This window comes from Nerophis ophidion, linkage group LG02 (genome assembly GCF_033978795.1).
Source record: "Nerophis ophidion isolate RoL-2023_Sa linkage group LG02, RoL_Noph_v1.0, whole genome shotgun sequence".
Lineage (NCBI taxonomy): Eukaryota > Metazoa > Chordata > Actinopteri > Syngnathiformes > Syngnathidae > Nerophis > Nerophis ophidion.
Genome location: NC_084612.1, coordinates 49,911,138 through 49,927,703, shown reverse-complemented (window position 1 = coordinate 49,927,703; position 16,566 = coordinate 49,911,138). Strand labels below are relative to the sequence as shown.

The following is a 16,566-nucleotide window of genomic DNA, read 5'->3' as shown; positions in this document are numbered from 1 at the left end:
TATATACGTGTGTGTATATATATATATATGTATGTATATATATATATATATATATATATATATATATACGTGTGTGTGTGTAGATATAAATATGTATATATAAACATACACATGTATGTATATATATATATTAGGGGTGTAACGGTACACAAATATTCCGGTTTGGTACGTACCTTGGTTTAGAGGTCACGGTTCGGTTCATTTTCAGTACAGTAAGAAAATAATAAAATATAAATTTTTGGGTTATTTACCAAATTTGTAAACAATGGCTTCATCCTTTTATCATTGGGAACACTATAATAATTTTGCCCTTATTAATCCACATTAAACTGCCTCAAGTTGTTGCTTTGATTAATTAAAATGACAAAACCTTTCTTCTACATATAAAAAGTGCAACATTAAACTGTTTCAAGTCAACTCTTCATGCTTGATTTATTACAGCATTTGGGAAGCCTGTAGTTGACTTTTATTATGTAAATGTTATATTTTTGTCAACATGTGATAGCAGGGAGCCTGCCATTCAAAAGCTGCTACATTACTAATGATTAATATAACTATAGTTGAAAATATAGTACAATAGCAATAAAAGTGACTATTCATCCCTGAACACCATGGACTTCATGTTAGTTCATGTGAAATAACAGACAGGCAGGGCTTTGCTGCCCTTAACACACGCACAAACAAACACAGCAAAATGAGCTAACGTTACGCTAAAAGTTAATTAGCCTTCACCTCAAACCAGAACTGCGAGCGAACTGAGCTGCAGTTTAAGTTTTTAAAAGGTCAACGGGCTCATAGTGATGCTAGTAGAAGTTGTGACTGGGAAGTCTTTTTTATAATTTGGGGAGAGTACGATGTCCGCTGCCAAACACCTATCTGCTCGACGCTGAAGCATTGACAACATGCATTCTGAATACGCACTGCTGATTGGCTTTGTATGTGACCAATCAGATGGTTGTGTGGGCGGGACAATGCTGGTTGCTCAGACAGAGGCGGTAAGCGGAGCAGCTTGTTAAGACTTTAGGTTACAAACTCGTTCGATACACCTCCGAACCGGACCATATCTCCCGTACCGAAATGGTTCAATACAAATACACGGATCGTTACACCCCTAATAAATATATCTGTATGTGTGTATATATATATATATATATATATGTATATGTATATATATATATATATATATATATATATATATATATATATATATATATGTATGTGTATATATACACATACATATGTATATATACACACAAAATATATATAAACACTTTTTTATTTTTCCTTTTAATTTGGGAAGTCCAGCAGGCCAGATTGTGGTTGATGTCGGGCCACAGTTTGGGGAGCAGTGATTTATTGTATTAGTAAACTTTGGTTTTGAAGGACACAAAGTGTCACTGAGAGAGAAAAACGTGGACACTGGGCTCTCTTAGGCAAACCTGTTAGCACGGAACATTACTTACTTGAACTGCATAATCTGAGCAAGGAGAAAACAACAAAGAAGGGAATAATAAAACAAATAGAAGACATAAATCCGGAATTATGGAATGGGTAATAAAGTGACATAAAATCCACAAGTGGTACCTTAAAAACCCTCCGAGGGGGACCACACAAGTCCACATTCATGTGGCCAGTACTGACGATCACTCCCAGAATGCATTGCTCCACACACAGCGAGGAATGTGTGACAAACTGAATAAAAGTGCAACAAATGGAGGAAAGATGAAGGAATAATGCAGCAACTTGGCAAGTGACTAATAAGAGGTGTTCTGCGGCAAAAAGAGTCAACAGTGAAACCTCCCAAGCAAAGTCTTCAGGACAAACTACACCTTCAAAGTCTTATTTATGTTTAAAATACGACAAAGGTGCCACTTTGAATCCACATTATTAGTTGCACTTTGGATGTTTCACTGTGCTTCTCAGTAATTCATATAAAAAGGCACAGAGGAGACTCTAAAAAGTAATAGATTACATCAGGTGTTTTCTACCCCACTCCCCTCCCCGAGGGTTGCATACATGAGGACACCTTTATATATTTCTTACATTAAATATGTTCAAACCAAATTATTCGTGTAGGGGGATTCATATGGCCTTGTTCATTGCAGTTTACCTGGCACATGAAACGTGACAAAGAGAGGGTGCACTATCCACTGCGTATTTTGTGTCAATTCCAACCTTGAACACCACGTCAGTTGATAAGTAAAGTGGCGCTGATTATTGATTAACCCCACCTCTTCCTCTTACGCGAGATCACCCAGGAAATGGGGCCATACGAATCCCGTCCCTAACGTGTGTGACAAGGCAAATATTTATTAGTGTAATTTGTAATACAATTTTTTAATAGCGGTCGACATCCTTGGCATACATATACTGTACATACATACATACATACATAAGTATATACTTACATGATGTATGCAGATAAAACATTCATCACAGTCCTTTTTTCCACATCCGCCGGCAGGATCAGGAGTTGAATGGTCAGTTAAGTGCCTGTAAGCTCGGGATCAGTACAGAAAACATGTGAAAATACAAGAAGATGGACGCCGACCACTGCCTAATCTGCTGGAAAAGGAGGGCTGGATTATTGGGTGACACCATGGACCAGGTAGAGGGTATACCCGTGCGTGTTCATGACGTCCCACCACGACAGGTCTTGAGAAGGGCGCTTGTAGAAGCAGGCCAACATCCTTAAAGCATACATTCACGGCGTTCTCTCCAGTGACGAGGTCACTCTGTGAGGAACGCAAACACTCCGGAGAGCATCTTTGGCAGAGTGTGGAGGAGGTAGTGGGTGCAGGAGAAAGGGTCGGGGTCTGAGGGGCGGACCTATGTGGGCGCCGGTTGCTCCTGGGGGTTAGTCCTTTTGGAGTGTGATCTGCAGTCCTCCTCCTCCCCAGCAAGAGGGAGTGTCCTGTGAGCGGTGGGCCCCGACTGAGGCATGGACCTGGGCCTTTCTGCCCAGCTGAGGAAGTCTAGCAAGAAAGACACTTTGTTGGAATCATTCTACACAATCACAACTTAAAATACCAACCCCGTTTCCTTATGAGTTGGGAAATTGTGTTGGATGTAAATATAAACTGAATACAATGATTTTCAAATCATTTTCAACCCATATTCAGTTGAAAATGCTACAAAGACAACAGATTTGATGTTAAAACTGATAAAAAATTTTTTTCAAATAATCTTAAACTCTAGAATTTGATGCCAGCAACACGTGACAAAGAATTTGGGAAAGGTGATAATAAATACTGATAAAGTTGAGGAATGCTCATCAAACACTTATTTGGAACATCCCACAGGTGTGCAGGCTAAATGGGAACAGGTGGGTGCCATGATTGGGAATAAAAACAGCTTCCCAAAAAATGCTCATTCTTTCACAAGAAAGGATGGGGCGAGGTACACCCCTTTGTCCACAACTGCGTAAGCAAATAGTCAAACAGTTTAAGAACGACGTTTCTCAAAGTGCAATTGCAAGAAATTTAGGGATTTCAACATCTACGGTCCATAATATCATCAAAGGGTTCAGAGAATCTGGAGAAATCACTCCACGTAAGCGGCATGGCCGGAAACCAACATTGAATGACCGTGACCTTCGTTACCTCAGAAAGCACTGCATCAAAAACTGACATCAATCTCTAAAGGATATCACCACATGGGCTCAGGAACACTTCAGAAAACCACTATCACTAAATACAGTTTGTCGCTACATCTGTACGTGCAAATTAAAGCTCTACTATGCAAAGCGAAAGCCATTTATCCGCAACATCCAGAAACGCCGCCGGCTTTTCTGGGTTCAAGATCATCTAAGATGGACTGATGCAAAGTGGAAAAGTGCTCTGTGGTCTGACGAATCCACATTTCAAATTTGTTTTGGTTAATTCGACATTGTGTCATCCGGACCAAAGGGGAAGCGAACCATCCAGACTGTTATCGGACGTTTCAAGATGGCGGCGCCCGGAAGGGCTGCGACATCGAGGAGCTCCTCCTAAATATGGAACATTTGGCACAAATACCGGACAATTCTACAAACTTTATGGCTGGCTCACATTGTGGTCACTCCGTGATCACGTACGACCGCCAGACACTTGTGGATGTGGACATATCGGGCCGTTTTGGACTGATAGACGCGTGCTTGCTAGACCTGCTAACTAGCACGGGAATACGTTGACGGCTACATCCAGCGGCCTGTGAAGCAGGGGAGTATAGTAGCGGCGGGGGCCGTCTACGGAGCAGACGCCAGCGGTGTGATCGGAAACGCGGATGCCGAGCGGGGCTAAAAACAAAGCAGAAGGCTAATCCCCACAGAACACCACTTCCCTCCATCCTGAAGCCGGATTTAAATGGAAGATGCGAGACTACTGGTCTGGGTAAGGAGTCAGTTAAATTACAACAAGTTTTTTCTGTTGTTAGTTAATGATATCATCAGACACAACAATCTTAACGTCATCGGTCTCAGCGAAACCTGGCTTAAACCAAACGACTTTTTTGCGCTAAACGAGGCATGTCCTCCTAACTTTACACATGCGCATATTGCCCGTCCTCTGAAAAGGGGTGGGGGGGGTCGCACTAATATACAACGAAAACTTTAACCTTAGTCCTAACATAAATAATAAATATAAATCGTTTGAGGTGCTTACTATGAGGTCTGTCACACCGCTCCCTCTACACCTGGCTGTTATCTACCGCCCCCCAGGGCCCTATTCGGACTTTATCAATGAATTCTCAGAGTTCGTTGCTGATCTAGTGACACACGGCGATAATATAATCATAATGGGGGACTTTAATATCCATATGAATACCCCATCGGACCCACCGTGCGTAGCGCTTTAGACTATAATTGATAGCTGTGGTCTCACACAAATAATAAATGAACCCACGCATCGCAACGGTAATACGATAGACCTAGTGCTTGTCAGGGGTATCACCGTTTCCAAAGTTACGATACTCCCGTAAACTAAAGTATTGTCCGATCATTACCTTATAAAATTCGAGGTTCAGACGCATGTTCGGCAAACTAATAATAATAATAACTGCTATAGCAGCCGCAACATTAATACGGCCACAACGACAACTCTTGCTGACCTACTGCCCTCGGTAATGGCACCACTCCCAAAGTATGTGGGCTCTATTGATAACCTCACTAACAACTTTAACCACGCCCTGCGCGAAACCATCGATAACATAGCACCGCTAAAGTTAAAAAAGGCTCCAAAAAAGCGTACCCCGTGGTTTACAGAAGAAACTAGAGCTCAGAAATTATGTAGAAAGCTGGAACGCAAATGGCGCACGACTAAACTTGAGGTGCACCATCAAGCATGGAATGATGGTTTAATAACTTATAAACACATGCTTACCTTAGCTAAAGCTAAATATTACTCAAATCTCATCCACCGTAATAAAAACGATCCTAAATTTTTGTTTAGTACGGTAGCATCGCTAACCCAATAAGGGACTCCTTCCAGTAGCTCCACCCACTCAGCTGATGACTTTATGCAATTCTTTAGTAAGAAAATTGAAGTCATTAGAAAGGAGATTATAGACAATGCGTCCAAGCTACAACTGGGTTCTATTAACACTGACACGATTGTATATACGGCGGATACTGCCCTCCAAAATAGTTTCTCTTGTTTTGAGGAAATAACATTAGAGGAATTGTTACAACGTGTAAATGGAATAAAACAAACATGTTTACTTGACCCACTTCCTGGGAAACTGATCAAGGAGCTCTTTGTATTATTAGCTAAATATTATAAACTTATCACTTTCCTCGGGCACTGTTCCCCTAGCATTCAAAAAAGCGGTTATTCATCCTCTTCTTAAAAGACCTAACCTCGATCCTGACCTCATGGTAAACTACCGACCGGTGTCTCACCTTCCCTTTATTTCAAAGATCCTCGAAAAAATTGTTGCGGAGCAGTTAAATGAACACTTAGCGTCTAACAATCTATGTGAAACCTTTCAATCCGGTTTCAGGGCAAATCACTCCACGGAGACAGCCCTCGCAAAAATGACTAATGATCTATTGCTAACGATGGATTCTGATTCGTCATCTATGTTGCTGCTCCTCGATCTTAGCGCTGCTTTCGATACCGTCGATCATAATATTTTATTAGAACGTGTCAAAACACGAATTGGTATGTCAGACTTAGCCCTGTCTTGGTTTAACTCTTATCTTACTGATAGGATGCAGTGCGTCTCCCATAACAATGTGACCTCGGACTACGTTAAGGTAACGTGTGGAGTTCCCCAGGGTTCGGTCCTTGGCCCTGCACTCTTCAGCATCTACATGCTGCCGCTAGGTGACATCATACGCAAATACGGTATTAGCTTTCACTGTTATGCTGATGACCCTCAACTCTACATGCCCCTAAAGCTGACCAACACGCCGGATTGTAGTCAGCTGGAGGCGTGTCTTAATGAAATTAAACAATGGATGTCCGCTAACTTTTTGCAACTCAACGCCAAAAAAACGGAAATGCTGATTATCGGTCCTGCTAGACACCGACCTCTATTTAATGATACAACTCTAACATTTGACAACCAAACAAACAAGGCGACACGGTAAAGAATCTGGGTGTTATCTTCGACCCAACTCTCTCCTTTGAGTCACACATTAAAATCGTTACTAAAACGGCCTTCTTTCATCTCCGTAATATCGCTAAAATTCGCTCCATTCTGTCCACTAAAGACGCTGAGATCATTATCCATGCCTTTGTTACGTCTCGTCTCGATTACTGTAACGTACTATTTTCGGGTCTCCCCATGTCTAGCATTAAAAGATTACAGTTGGTACAAAATGCGGCTGCTAGACTTTTGACAAGAACAAGAAAGTTTGATCACATTACACCTGTACTGGCTTTCCTGCACTGGCTTCCTGTGCACTTAAGATGTGACTTTAATGTTTTACTACTTATGTATAAAATACTACACGGCCTAGCTCCATCCTATCTTGCCGATTGTATTGTACCATATGTCCCGGCAAGAAATCTGCGTTCAAAGGACCCCGGCTTATTAGTGATTCCCAATGCCCAAAAAAAGTCTGTGGGCTATAGAGCGTTTTCATTTCGGGCTCCAGTACTCTGGAATGCCCTCCCAGTAAAAGTTCGAGATGTCACCTCAGTAGAAGCATTTAAGTCTCACCTTAAAACTCATTTGTATACTCAGGCCTTTAAATAGACTCCCTTTTTAGACCAGTTGATCTGCCGTTTCTTTTCTTTTTCTCCTATGTCCCACTCTCCCTTGTGGAGGGAGTCTGGTCTGATCCAGTGGCCATGTACTGCTCGCCTGTGTATCGGCTGGGGACATCTCTGCGCTGCTGATCCGCCTCCGCTTGGGATGTTTTCCTGCTGGCTCCGCTGTGAACGGGACTCTCGCTGCTTTGTTGGATCCGCTTTGGACTGGACTCTTGCGACTGTGTTGGATCCATTATGGATTGAACTTTCACAGTATCATGTTAGACCCGCTCGACATCCATTGCTTTCCTCCTCTCCAAGGTTCTCATAGTCATCATTGTCACCGACGTCCCACTGGGTGTGAGTTTTCCTTGCCCTTATTTGGGCCTACCGAGGATGTCGTAGTGGTTTGTGCAGCCCTTTGAGACACTAGTGATTTAGGGCTATATAAGTAAACATTGATTGATTGATTGATTATCCACGCAAAGTTCAAAAGCCAGTGTCTATGATGGTATGGGGGTGCATTAGTGCCCAAGGTATGGGTAACTTACACATCTGTGAAAGCACCAATAATGCTGAAAGGTACAAACAGGTTTTGGAACAACATATGCTGCCATCTAAGCACCGTCTTTTTCATTGACGCCCCTGCTTATTTCAGCAAGACAATGCAAAGCCACATTCAGCACGTGTTAACAGCGTGGCTTCGTAAAAAAAAATGCGGGTACTTTCCTGGCCCGCCTGCAGTCCAGACCTGTCTCACATCGAAAATGTGTGGCGCATTATGAAGCGTAAAATACGACTGCGAAGACCCCGGACTGTTGAAGGACCGAAGCTCTACATAAAACAAGAACGGGAAAGAGTTCCACTTTCAAAGCTTCAAGAATTAGTTTCCTCAGTTCCCAAATGTTTATTGAATGTTGTTAAAAGAATAATTTGATTGATTGATTGAAACTTTTATTAGTAGATTGCACAGCTCAGTACATATTCCGTACAATTGACCACTAAATGGTAACACCCGAATAAGCTTTTCAAATTGTTTATGTCGGGGTCCACGTTAATCAATTCATGGTAAAAAAGACAAGAAAAGAAAAGGTGATGTAACACAGTGGTCAACATGCCCTTTCCCAACTACTTTGGCACATGGTGCAGCCATGAAATTCTAAGTAAATTATTTGCAAAAAAAAAAAAAAACAAAGTTTATGAGTTTGAACATCAAATATCTTGTCTTTGTAGTGCATTCAACTGAATATGGGTTGAAAAGGATTTGCAAATCATTGTATTCCGTTTATATTTACATCTAACACAATTTCCCAACTCATATGGAAATGGGTTTTGTACTTTATTTTTCTCTAAAATGGACTGTGCACCTTATAACCCGGTGCGCCTAATGTGCGGAATAATTCTAATTGTGCTTACCGACCTCTAAGCTATTTTATTTGGTACATAGTGTAAGGATAAGTGTGACCAATAGATGGCATAAAAACGTTCAAATGTATCAGGAATTCAGTAAACTTATTTTAATGCAATGATTATGTCTCGTTTTAATTATTGAATAACATGTTGGTCGCAGGCAACCAAAATGACACTGAGGCCATCGGACACTTTGCACAAACAATCGCTCAAAATCCTTGACCGAAAACCACAACACCACCATCACTGTTTAGTTCTCCAAAAATACAGATTGTTCAATTTAGCTAACAATCAAAGATTAGCATCAATACGAATGGCCCATCGAATCCTAAATAACACTGCACCAGCGCCACTGAAGCATTTTGTCCAGTTTACATCTGCTATGACAACTACAAACACATGAGCGTCCTACATCTGGGTATGCAGTGTAGCATACCCAGATGTAAAACATCTTTTAGACAATCAGTCTTTTTCATATAAAGCCATAAAGGAATGAAATGACCTCACAACAAACTTGAAAAGTCTAACAGATTACTCTTCATTTACAATTGAAGTTAAAAAGTGGCTTTGGAGCAATCAAACCTGCTCACACGGTCACAAATGTGGGCATTATGTTTGACACATCAACTTATTGTGTATTATATTGATCCATATGAGCATTTTTGTTGTAAATTGTGAGGAGTGTCTGTTAAAATCATGGTTGTTTTTACAAATGATGACAGATGTGAAGAAGTGCATGTATCGTCTTTCTGTGATAATGTAAATTAGGTGTGGTTGTATTGTATATTAAGTATGTGTCCATGAAAGGGCATTGTATGACTTTTCTCAATTTGATTACATGCTATATAGTATTACTGTATTGTCATAAATTTATTGCATGTTTTTGTATCCCTTTAATTTAAATCAGGGACTGCAGAAGGAAATTAGCTATTTAGCTATAATCTGGTACAGAACATATCTGTCTTCAGGTTTAATGTTTCTATGCATTGTCCCTTCAAAAAAAGACTAAACTAAACATAAGAGATATGTGGGGACTGCAGGATGACACCTGTACAATAAAGTCAGGGTTTCCCACACATTCATGTATTTGTCACGGCCCGCCACGAAAGATTTACGGCCGCCTCTGTCTCTGAATGGAGTTTGTAGCTACATATTATATAAATATGTAAATATTATATAAATATGTACATAAAGTGTTGTAATTATATTCCAACTCCGCGTTCTTCTTGGTCATCGCCGCCGCCACCGCTGCCTCCCCCCCTACCACACCACCACAAATAGATGCCTGACCTTTGGGAAACACTGAAAGTACCCGTAAGCAACAACAAAACTTTGATGTTTCATTGAAAATATAGAACATTACACACAGCGCTCAAAGATCTGTCAAAAATGTTTTAGTACGACTTTGGTAAACTATGAAGCCGCACCGCTTGATGGATTGTCAGAGCACTACGGCTACCATAGTCAGACGTACCGTGATTCATCATACGGTATTATTATGGTGTGTGTATAAGGCATACTTGCCAACCTTGAGACCTCCGGTTTCGGGGGGTTGGGTGAGGGGCGTGGTTGGGGGTGGGGCGTCGTTAAAGGCGTGGTTAAGAGGGGAGGAGTATATTTACAGTTTCTACCGCCTATTCTCTTTGGGGTCGCTGGTGCCTATCTCAGCTACAACCGGGCGGAAGGCGTTGTACACCCTGGACAAGTCGCAGCCTCATCGCAGTATATGTAGAAATCTTTATTTATAATTGAATCAATTGTTTATTTTTCAACAAGTTTTTAGGTATTTTTATATCTTTTTTTCCAAATAGTTCAAGAAAGGCCACTACAAATGAGCAATATTTTGCACTGTCATACAATTTAATAAATCAAAAACTGATGGCATAGTGCTGTATTTTACTTCGTTATCTTTTTTTATTCAACCAAAAATGCTTTGCTCTGATTAGGGGGTACTTGAATTAAAAAAATGTTCACAGGGGGTACAACTCTGAAAAAAGGTTGAGGACCACTGCTCTAAAAGCCGTATATGTTATTGTCACATATACATGCACAGTAGATGGCAGTATTTTCCAGTTTAAGAGTGACACAACATTGCTGTTTACGGCAGACGATCTGCTTTATGGTAGATGAAAACGTGACTACTATTGTTGTGTGTTGTTGCCGCGCTGGGAGGACGTTAATTAAACTGCCTAACAATAAACCCACATAAGAAACCAAGAACTCGCCCTCGATCATTAAACCGTTTTAACATCATTGGGCAGGCACTCTGTTTGTATTGTGGGAAAGCAGACGTGAAAACAGGCTGTCGACACGTCACTCGGGTATGCATGGAGCTGGAGAGGGCGTGGCCTCCAGCTCCGCCTGAATTTCGGGAGAAAATTTGTCCCGGGAGGTTTTTGAGCGAGGCGCTGAATTTCGGGAGTTTCCCGGAAAATCCGGGAGGGTTGGAAAGTATGGTATAAGGACCCCAAAATGGCACCTATTAGCTGACATACATTTTGTTTCGCAATATTATACAAAACCTTCTGGTACCTGCTCATGTGTATTTGGGATCTGCAAAAGTCCTGAAAATTTGCGCTTGTCCGCCACTGTAGTCAATAAGCTCCCTATTTTCCCCTCTATGTTCTTATTATGGGACATTCATCTTCTGCTGTTGCCATTTCCAATATAAAGTAGCGTACAGTTCTGACTTATATCTGTCAGTAGACTCGCCATGGAAGCGCCAAAACATACCGGTATAGTGGGTTAACATTATTCACCCAAGAAACTTTAGTTACTAGAGAGTTCAAGTCGGATGGTTTTTCACAGGACACATTTCGGGTGTTGTTGTTGCACTAGTGAGCCCCGGATGAGGCGATGCTGCTCCGTTATTGATTGAAGTAAAGTCTGAGTGTCACGCTACACCGGTACAACAAAGATGACGGGGGAAAGACGCTGTCGAAGGTGAGCCACGTAAACAAGACCGCCCGCAAAACAGCGCATCCGGAAGCGACTGTCATAAGCGACTTGAAGATGATCTGTAAAACATCATCCATGCAACATTTTCACCAAAGAACCACCATCACATGTTATGTAGACCACAAAAGAAGTCTTTCACATTTAGAAAAAAAAAAAAATCATAATATGACCCCTTTAATGCGCCTTATAATCTGGTGTGCCTTATGGTCTGGAAAATACAGTGTGTAAAAAGACTTAGACTTCTCCAATGCATGTAAGTTCAGAGTTTAAGTCTTACCAGTAGCACAGTCTTCCATCAAAGTGTGGCTGCTCCGCCTCGTGTTCTGCGACGTCAGGAGGCTGAAAGAGTCCCGTTTGCTGATGAGACTCTCCAGAGCGGCGTCCTCTGGCCCAGCGTGCTCACCGAAACTCTCCCTCGCGCACGGCAGGTCTTTGTCCAGCGGGTCGTCCTCGCCCAGGTAGGTGTAGGGGCAGTACTCCCGCGTGCGAGTGTAGATGTTGGCGTTGTCGTAGCAGTCAGAGCAGATGACCAACGGATCAGGGGCGCCTGTGGACACAAGACAGGACATCTTTTTGGTCAACCATTGACAAGCCATATGTGGGACGAATGTTCTCCATCTTGTATGCGTTCTAACTCGTAAATAAACACTGGCAAAAGTCCACTAACAATAGAGCCATTGAGTGGCTATATTAGGCCTATGAAGCGCTCTAAAAACACGCAAACACCCCCATCAAGGTTTTAAATACATGCTGTAAGTAGGTAATGTAGTAACTTTCATAATAACATGGACTATTTGCATAGTTTTGATCTTTTTAAGAAATGACTAATTGTTGAAGTAATGATGGATTATACTTGTATAGCGCTTTTCTACCATTTTTAAAGAACTCAAAGCCCTTTGACACTATTTCCACATTCACCCATTCACACACTGAAGGCGGGAGCTGCCATACAAGGCACAAACCAGGACCCATCAGGAGCAATGGTGAAGTAAGTGTCTTGCTCAAGGACACAACAGACGTGACGGAGATGGTAGAAGGTCGGGTTTGAACCAGAAACCCACAGGTTGCTGGCACAGCCACTCTTCCAACCGCGCCACGCCGTCCCCAAGTAGAGAATACATTTCCGGAACAAGCTAAATATTTTGAAGTTGGAATGATTTGAATCGGATGAAAAAATGTGGCAGTGGTGGAACTTTGAAGAATGTTCCATTGATTCCAATGGGAAATATATGGAAATTTAGGAATTTTGGGAAAAGTGAATTATTATTGGAAAATTGTAAAAATTTTCAATTTTATGAATGAGTTGAAATTGTTGGGTGTTGGAAATTATTTTGATTTTATTTTATTTTTAAAAATCGGTCGAGAAAAGTCGAAGTAGTAACATTTTTAATTGAGAAATGGTAATAAGATCATTCCTGGAATGGGAAAACCTGGAATTTTTCCAGTTAAAAAAAAAAACACTTTGTTTTTTGTCCTGATTAAAATGAATGTTTGGACAGTGTAACGGTTGAAGTGGGTTGAAAAATGTGGAAGGAGTCAAAAAAGGGTTTGAAAAAACAGGCATACTGGGAATTCCTGGAATTTTTTTGAAGTTGGAAATAGGGAAGTTTGAATTTCCAGATTGGTGGAATATGTTGAAGGTGGAATGGTTTTAATAGGTTGAAAAATACCTACTCAGTGGCCTAGTGGTTAGTGTCCATCCTGATATCGGTAGGTTGTAAGTTCAAACCCCGACCAAGTCATACTAAAGACTACAAAAATGGGAGCCATTACCTCCCTGCTTGGCACTCAGCATCAAGGGTTGGAATTGGAGGTTAAATCACCAAAAATGTTTCGCGGGCGCACCCACCGCTGCTGCTCACTACTCCCCTCACCTCCCAGGGGGTGATCAAGGTTGTTGGGTCAAATGCATTGAATAATTTCGCCCCACCTCGTGTGTGTGTCACAATCATTGGTACTTTGACTTTAAATGTGGAAATGGTGGTAGTTTGAAAAATGGCCATTTCATTTTGAATAGGGAAAAATGTCCCGTAAAACCCGGAATTCTGGGAAATCTGGGATTTTTTTTTATTTGTCAAGGGAAAGCCCGCCATCCCTGAACAGGCTGAACAGTTTTAAGTTGGAACGCTTGGAATCAGGTAAAAAACGTGGAAGGTAGAGAGCGCCAAAATTTGGAGAAGAAGAAATGGAAGAAGTTTAGTAGATAGATGAATTTGTGTAGAGAAACCATGTGTGAATGTTTTGAAGCATTCACACAATTAAGTGCATAACAATTGTCAACTGTCACGCGGCCACGACAGAGAAAACTGTTTTTGTAATCACTGTTCAATTATTGCAACGCCTGTTCAGACGTTTTAAGGAGGACATGAATTCCATGGATCACTTTATTGAACAAAACTCTTTGTCGGTCATAAACACATGACCAAAACATTGGTATAAAAATGTTCTATCTAGCAAAATTGGTCATTTTCTGCCATTAAAACCAAACCAAAACCAACTTTGTCATCTGTCATATCAACAGCACCCGGTCGTTACACTATGATTTATCAATCAAATGTGTGGTTATTCTACTGTCATTTATTAAGAATCTTAATTCATAAATATTAATCATTAAATGATGTTATCATATTAAAGAAATACTAATAAAAAGATACATTTTACAAACACAGTTACAGGAATGTACACATGATCCCATGCTTACATCTCATTGTGCAACATGTGAATGTTTTAATGCAACCTTAATGTGATTTCTGAAATGGATACAAACTATTTCCAAAGCAGGACTTCCACCCAGACATACAATGCTAGCACACAGCTCATGAAAAACAATATGTGTGGTTATTGTCATTGTAAGTGGGCCAAAACACTTACCGGCATATAAGAAAATAATCTCATGACTGCTGCCATTTGATTAAAATAATAAGAAATGTAACTTGTTATTAGAGGGAATATTCCCGTTTAGATGAAGAATAAATCATAATCCATGCAAAGGGTTAAAAAAAAAAAGGTGGGTGCAGACTAGCGTCTTTTTGTGTCTTTCTCGTAATCTCCCGGTCTAAATTGAACTTCAAAGTGGACCGACTTCTCGGTTTATGTCCAGGTGAGAGGCATGATTTATAATTTAGAATTAACTTTTACCAGCAAAATATAGCAGCATAAGCTATTTATGTGATCAATGCGCTGCTATAAGTAGTTCCTTCATGTTAGAGCTTATAAAAACATTGTTTGGTTAATATTCAGGTCACAAGATGTAAAAGGAGTACTGTTAGCACCTTACTGTTAGCGCCTTTTGGAAGTTTTTTTAGTATATTTTGTGGGTGCAATGGGGTCATGGCTCCAATTAGCTTCATTGTTAGCTGACTTTTATTTACAAGTTAGGATGCAATAGAGTAGCAGTAGAGTGGAAAACACTTAGATTTTATATGTTTGATCATTTCATTTATATCCAATGTTATTTACGATCTGCAAAGTATGTAAAAACACAGTTTAAACATCGGAAAATAACAAAAAAATTACACTCTTAGCATTCTCTCTATGAACTTCAAGAGGTAGTCACCTGAAATGGTTTTCAGTTCACAGGTGTGCTTGAAACTCATCGAGAGAATTCCAAGAGTGTGCAAAGCAGTAATCACAGCAAAGGGTGGCTGTTTTGAAGAGTTTTCAGTTATTTCACCTTTTTTTGTTAAGTACATACAGTGGGGCAAAAAATCATTTAGTCAGCCACCGATTGTGCAAGTTCTCCCACTTAAAATGATGACAGAGGTCAGTAATTTTCATCACAGGTACACTTCAACTGTGAGAGACAGAATGTGAAAAAAAATCCAGGAATTCACATTGTAGGAATTGTAAAGAATTTATTTGTAAATTATGGTGGAAAAAAAGTATTTGGTTACATTAAACAAGGAAGATCTCTGGCTCTCACAGACCTGTAACTTTTTCTTTAAGAAGCTCTTCTGTCCTCCACTAGTTACCTGTATTAATGGAACCTGTTTGAACTAGTTATCTGTACAAAAGACACCTGTCCACAGCCTCAAACAGTCAGACTCCAAACTACACTATGGCCAAGACCAAAGAGCTGTCGAAGAACACCAGGAAAAGAATTGTATACCTGCACCTGACTGGTAAGAGTGAATCTAAAATAGGCAAGCAGCTTGGTGTGAAAAAATCAACTGTGGGAGCAATTATCAGAAAATGGAAGACATACAAGACCACTGATAATCTCTCTCGATCTGGTGCTCCACGCAAGATTTTATCCCGTGGGGTCAAAATGATCATGAGAACGGTGAGCAGAAATCCCAGAACCACACGGGGGAGGGGGGACCTGGTTAATGACCTGCAGAGAGCTGGGACCAAAGTAACAAAGGTTACCATCAGTAACACACTACGCTGACAGGGAATCAAATCCTGTAGTGCCAGACGTGTCCCCCTGCTTAACCCAGTGCCTGTCCAGGCCCGTCTGAAGTTTGCCAGAGAGCACATGGATGATACAGCAGAGGATCGGGAGAATGTCATGTGGTCAGATGAAACCAATATATTACTTTTTGGTATAAACTCAACTCGTCGTGTTTGGAGGAAGAAGTTGCATCTCAAGAACACTATACCTACTGTGAAGCATGGGGGTGGAAACATCATGTTTTGGGGCTGTTTTTCTGCTAAGAGGACAGGACGACTGATCCATGTTAAGGAAAGAATGAATGGCACCATGTATCGTGAGATTTTGAGCCAAAACCTCCTTCCATCAGTGAGAGCTTTGAAGATTAAACGTGGCTGGGTCTTCCAGCATGACAATGATCCCAAACACACCGCCCGGAAAAAGAAGGAGTGGCTCCGTAAGAAGCATTTGAAAGTCCTGGAGTGGCCTAGCCAGTCTCCAGACCTCAACCCCATAGAAAATCTGTGGAGGGAGTTGAAAGACTGTGTTGATCGGCGACAGCCCCAAAACATCACTGCTCTGAAGAAGATCTGCATAGAGGAATGGGCCAAAATACCAGCTACTGTGTGTGCCAACCTTGTAAAGACCTAT

At 41.0% G+C, this 16,566-nt stretch overlaps 1 protein-coding gene across 3 annotated transcripts in view; it reads right to left on the bottom strand.

Moving 5' to 3' along the window:
• Nucleotides 1-2,290: 2,290 nt before the first annotated feature.
• The window catches only part of lrig2 (leucine-rich repeats and immunoglobulin-like domains 2), an 89,139-nt gene continuing 74,863 nt past the window's right edge, over nucleotides 2,291-16,566 (bottom strand). For all 3 annotated transcript variants that reach the window (XM_061885856.1, XM_061885865.1, XM_061885872.1), the window contains 2 exons: nucleotides 11,821-12,090; nucleotides 2,291-2,975 (listed from right to left, as the gene is read on the bottom strand). In XM_061885856.1, coding sequence (XP_061741840.1) covers nucleotides 2,830-2,975; nucleotides 11,821-12,090 — 416 coding nt within the window. In that variant the 3' untranslated portion in view covers nucleotides 2,291-2,829. The remainder of the gene's footprint in view (nucleotides 2,976-11,820; nucleotides 12,091-16,566) is intronic.